This window comes from Colobus angolensis, unplaced genomic scaffold, assembly GCF_000951035.1.
Source record: "Colobus angolensis palliatus isolate OR3802 unplaced genomic scaffold, Cang.pa_1.0 Scaffold1, whole genome shotgun sequence".
In the NCBI taxonomy this organism is placed as follows: Eukaryota; Metazoa; Chordata; class Mammalia; order Primates; family Cercopithecidae; genus Colobus; species Colobus angolensis.
Window position 1 is genome coordinate 18,009,758 of NW_012110918.1, and position 4,340 is coordinate 18,014,097.

The 4,340-nt window shown below is 53.1% G+C and overlaps 2 protein-coding genes across 2 annotated transcripts in view; both read right to left on the reverse strand.

Annotated features, from left to right (window-relative positions):
• The window catches only part of PDE6G (phosphodiesterase 6G, cGMP-specific, rod, gamma), an 11,642-nt gene extending 10,464 nt beyond the window's left edge, over nucleotides 1–1,178 (reverse strand). Inside the window, exon 1 of the mRNA XM_011960474.1 lies at nucleotides 1,115–1,178. The gene's annotated coding sequence lies outside the window, so the exon portion shown is untranslated. The remainder of the gene's footprint in view (nucleotides 1–1,114) is intronic.
• Nucleotides 1,179–2,991: 1,813 nt separating this feature from the next.
• Nucleotides 2,992–4,173, reverse strand: OXLD1 (oxidoreductase-like domain containing 1). Its single transcript, XM_011933352.1, has 2 exons — nucleotides 4,123–4,173; nucleotides 2,992–3,575 (listed from the first exon to the last, which is right to left on the reverse strand). The coding sequence occupies exons 1-2, from the start codon at nucleotides 4,171–4,173 to the stop codon at nucleotides 3,156–3,158; spliced, it is 471 nt and encodes a 156-aa protein (XP_011788742.1). The 3' UTR covers nucleotides 2,992–3,155.
• Nucleotides 4,174–4,340: the final 167 nt, after the last annotated feature.

Below are 4,340 nucleotides of genomic sequence, written 5' to 3' on the forward strand. Positions count from 1 at the left end.
GGGAGGTACAGGTTGCAGTGAGCTGAGATCGCACCACTGCATTCCAACCTGGGTGACAGGGTGAGACTCTGTCTCAAAAAAAGGAAAATCTTTAAATCTACCTATGACATGGAAGCCCTCTCCCTTCAAGTTGTCCCTCCTTTCCTGACCAAACCAATGTACATCTGATAGGTATTGACTGATGTATTATGTCTCCCTAAAAAGTATGAAAGCAACATGTGACCACATTGGGCTCATGTTGCCAGGACCTCCTGAGGCTGTGTCATGGGCACGTCCTAAACCTTGGCAAAATAACCTTTCTAAACTTATTGACTGCTAAAGAACTCATCCCTGGAAACAAAACCTGCCTGCCCCCAAAAAATTATTGAAATAAAAAATAAATAAATTGGCCAGGCGTGGTGGCTCACACCTGTAATCCCAGAACTTTGGGAGGCTGAGGTGGGCAGATGACTTGAGGTCAGAAGTTCGAGACCAGCCTGACCAACGTGGCAAAACCACGTCTCTACTGAAAATACGAAACAGCCAGACACGATGGGGCGCGCCTGTAGTCCCAGCTCCTTGGGAGACTGAGGCAGGAGAATTGCTTGAACCCAGGAAGTGGAGGTTGTGGTGAGCTGAGATCATGCCACTGCACTGCAGCCTGGGCCACAGAACAAAACTTTGTCTCAAATAAATAAATAAATAAATAGATTGATTGATTGAGGCCTGTCTCGGATACTTTTGGTTCATAGCTCTCACCAACTAAACAACTCATGAAAACTAAGCAGTTGGCCGGGCACAGTGGCTCACACCTGCAATCCCAGCACTTTGCGAGGCCAAGGAAAGTGGATTACCTGAGCCCAGGAGTTCAAGAGCAGCTGGGTGACGTGGTGAAACCCCATCTCTACTAAAAATACAAAAAATTAGCTGGACGTGGTGGTGTGCGCTTGTAGTCCCAGCTACTTGTGTGGCTGAAACAAGAGAATCGCTTGAACCCGGGAGGCGGAGGCTGCAGAACTAAGCAGTCCACGGACAGACTTGCTTCGGGGATCCTGGGCACCAAAAACATGTACCTGGGTCTTTGGGTAACTTGTTGGGGAGTGGCATCCCGTGAGCACAGGATGAGGAATCTTACTTCGGGAATTCTTGCTGAGAAAAGTGTGTCGGCAAGGCAGCCCAGCAGAGAGCAATTCATTCACTGGCTGAGGTTATCTTAGATAATAGGGTAGCCTTAGATTACATCTCAGCTGAGCAGGGAGGAACGTATAAGGTTGCAAATACCACATCCTGTACTTACACAAATGTATCTGCAAAGATTAAAAACTCATCTAGGCTAAATTAGAGAACAGGTCACTTGGTTAAGGCAGGTTTCCCTGACTGTCACTGAGGACTGTTTTCCTTCCTTGTTTTCTCAGATTTCTTATTTTATTTTTTTTTTGAGATGGAGTCTCTCTCTGTCGCCCAGGCTGGAGTGCAGTTGTGCGATCTCAGCTCACTACAAGCTCTGCCTCCTGGGTTCACGCCATTCTCCTGCCTAGGCGCCCACCACCACACCCAGCTAATTTTTGAAATTTTAGTAGACAGGGTTTCACCATATTAGCCAGGATGGTCTTGATCTCCTGTCCTCGTGATCCGCCCGCCTCAGCCTCCCAAAGTGCTGGGATTACAGGCATGAGTCACCGTGCCCGGCCAGTTTTTTTTTTTGGAGATGGAGTCTCGCTTTGTCACCCAGGCTGGAGTGTAGTGGCGCAATCTCAGCTGACTGCAACCTCCGCCTCCCAGCTTCAAGCAATTCCGCCTCAGGCTCTGGAGTATCTGGGACTACAGGTGTGTGCCACCATGCCCCGCTAACTTTTGTATTTTTTTTTTTTGAGATGGAGTCTTGCTCACCGTCGCCCAGGCTGGAGTGCAGTGGTGCGGTCTCGGCTCACTGCAACCTCTGCCTCCCAGGTTCAAGCAATTCTCCTGCCTCAGCCTCCCAAGTAGGTGGGATTACAGGCACCCACCACTGTGCCCAGCTAATTTTTGTAAGTTTAGTAGAGAAGGGGTTTTCCCATGTTTGGCCAGGCTGGCCTCAAACTCCTGATCTCAGGTGATCTGCCCACCTAGGCCTCCCAAAATGCTGGGATTACAGGCGTGAGTCACCATGCCTGGCCACATGCTGCCGCTCTTACCAACTCCCTTGGGAGCTGCGGCTGAACGAGCTGGAAGAACTGGTTCCAGGTAGTGCTTGGGCCACTGAGGGGTGATCTGCAGCCTCTGCCAGGCTGGTGGAAGGGCACCTGAGGACCCCTGCCAGGGACTGATGTACCTGGACGGACGGGCACTGCCAGGCTGCCTGTGGGCTTCTGTGCCTGCCAAAGGCTTTGCCACAGCGACTCCATGAGATCAGATGGCCTTCCTTCTGCTGCACACTGACAGCAAGCAGAGAAGGCCTTTGCCAGGACTTGGGGAAAGCTGGGACCTGGCCTGGAAGGGGCGCTGGGGTCACTGTCATTTGACCGTTCAAGGAAAAAGGGTCTTATTTATTTATTTTTTTGAGTCGGAGTGTTGCTCTGTCACCCAGGCTAGAGTGCAGTAGCACGATCTCAGCTCACTGCAACCTCTGCCTCCTGGGTTCCTCAGCCTCCTGGGGAATTACAGGCTGGGATTATAGGTGCCTGCCACCACACTTGGTTAATTTTTGTATTTTTAGTAGAGATGGGATTTCACCATGTTGGTCAGGCTGGTCTCGAACTCCTGACCTTGTGATCTGCCTGCCTAGGCCTCCCAAAGTGCTGGGATTACAGGTGTGAGCCACCGTGCCCGGCCGGGGGTCTTATTTAGCCCTCATAGCAGAGTTATGGCTGCAAGGGCTCCGGAGATGCATAATGTCGACCCAGACCTGCTCGCTTTCAAGATGCAACACAGGCCTTACAGACAACTACACAAAAGCCTCCTGTTGAGGCTGGAGCAGCGGCAGTTCTGGTTGGCAGACACACTGTCAAAAAAACCACCCCCAAAACAAAAGCCTCCTGTGAAACCACCGTAGAGAATTTATTTTTTTCTCAGGTGAAGTCAATAAATAATTTTCCCATTCCCGTTGGCTACAAGGAGTCTGTGAGGGGGTGTGAAGGAAGGAGGCTGTGGCTGTGTCCTGGACTCCGTCCTGGGGGAAGGAGTTCAGCAGGGCTGGCTCAGCCTCCACACCTGGTGTGAAGTCGGATCTCCATCCTGAGGAAGGCCTTGAGGTTCTCATCAGCCACGTGCTCCTCCAGGGCAGCCAGGGCCCGCTCCCCACCGTCCTGGAAGTGCTGCAGAAGCCTGTCCGCATACTCCACCCACACACAGTTGGGGCAACCACTCATGCAGCAGTTTGTGGGCGGCTGGAGCTCAGGTGGCAGAGGGTACTGGGGTTCTGAAGGGCCCTCGCTGGGCAGTGAGGCCTTGGGTGGCCTGGTGCTGTCTGCACCTGCTTGGGAGCCCACCTCTATGTGGTCTTTCCCGAATTTTCTGCACCCATCAGGGGCTTGCGCTCCGGGATGGTGCCTTTGAAGAAAGCTGCCACCTCCAGGAAGCCTCTCGCAGCAGTCTCGGCTGGAGAGCGGGGGAGCCCCCTAAGGATGCAGAAAAACATGTGACTCTCCAGGAAGCTGGTGAGGCCTGGTCTACCCCCAGCAGAGAGGACATTTCAGCTCTCCTGGCATTGGGCAAGTGGCTCCAGGTCCTCAGCTTTTTCACTTTCTGTGACTTTAGACATGTTATTTCACCTCTCTAGACTCAGTTTCCCTACTGTGCAATGGATATGACACGGTGTGATTTACAAGAAGTGCCAGGATCAGGGCACGGCGCCGGGTGTGCACTCCAGCAGATGGTGGGGGGTGGGGGAGGCACTTGCCACCTCCAGCTAAGATGGCTGCTCTGTGGACAGGAGTATGGGGGAGGTATAACCCTGTAAGCTCCTGGCCAGCCCAGCACCTCTCTACCAGTATAATCAAGCCCCGCCACCCTCCTCTGAGAGACCAACCAGAAGAATCACACCACCCTTTATCCAAGTTTCCCTGTCACAAAGCCCAGGCCTCTCAGGTCCCTGTCATCCCAGCGTGAAGGTCCTACAGGCAGCCTTCCCTCGCTCCCCTGCTCTATCTAGCCGGGATCACGGACTGACACGCTACCAACTTCACTTATTTCCCTAACTAGTCCTGCGAAGAGCATCATCAGCTCCGTGTCCACGGCCAGTCCCCACAGCCCAGGACTCGCACACAGTAGGAGCTCGGCAGATACTGATAAACAGGAAAGTGGCCGTTCACCGGGCTGCTTCTCCTCCCGGGACTAAGCGGCCCCTCCACAGATGAGGAGAGGGGAGGGGAGGGCAGGGGAGG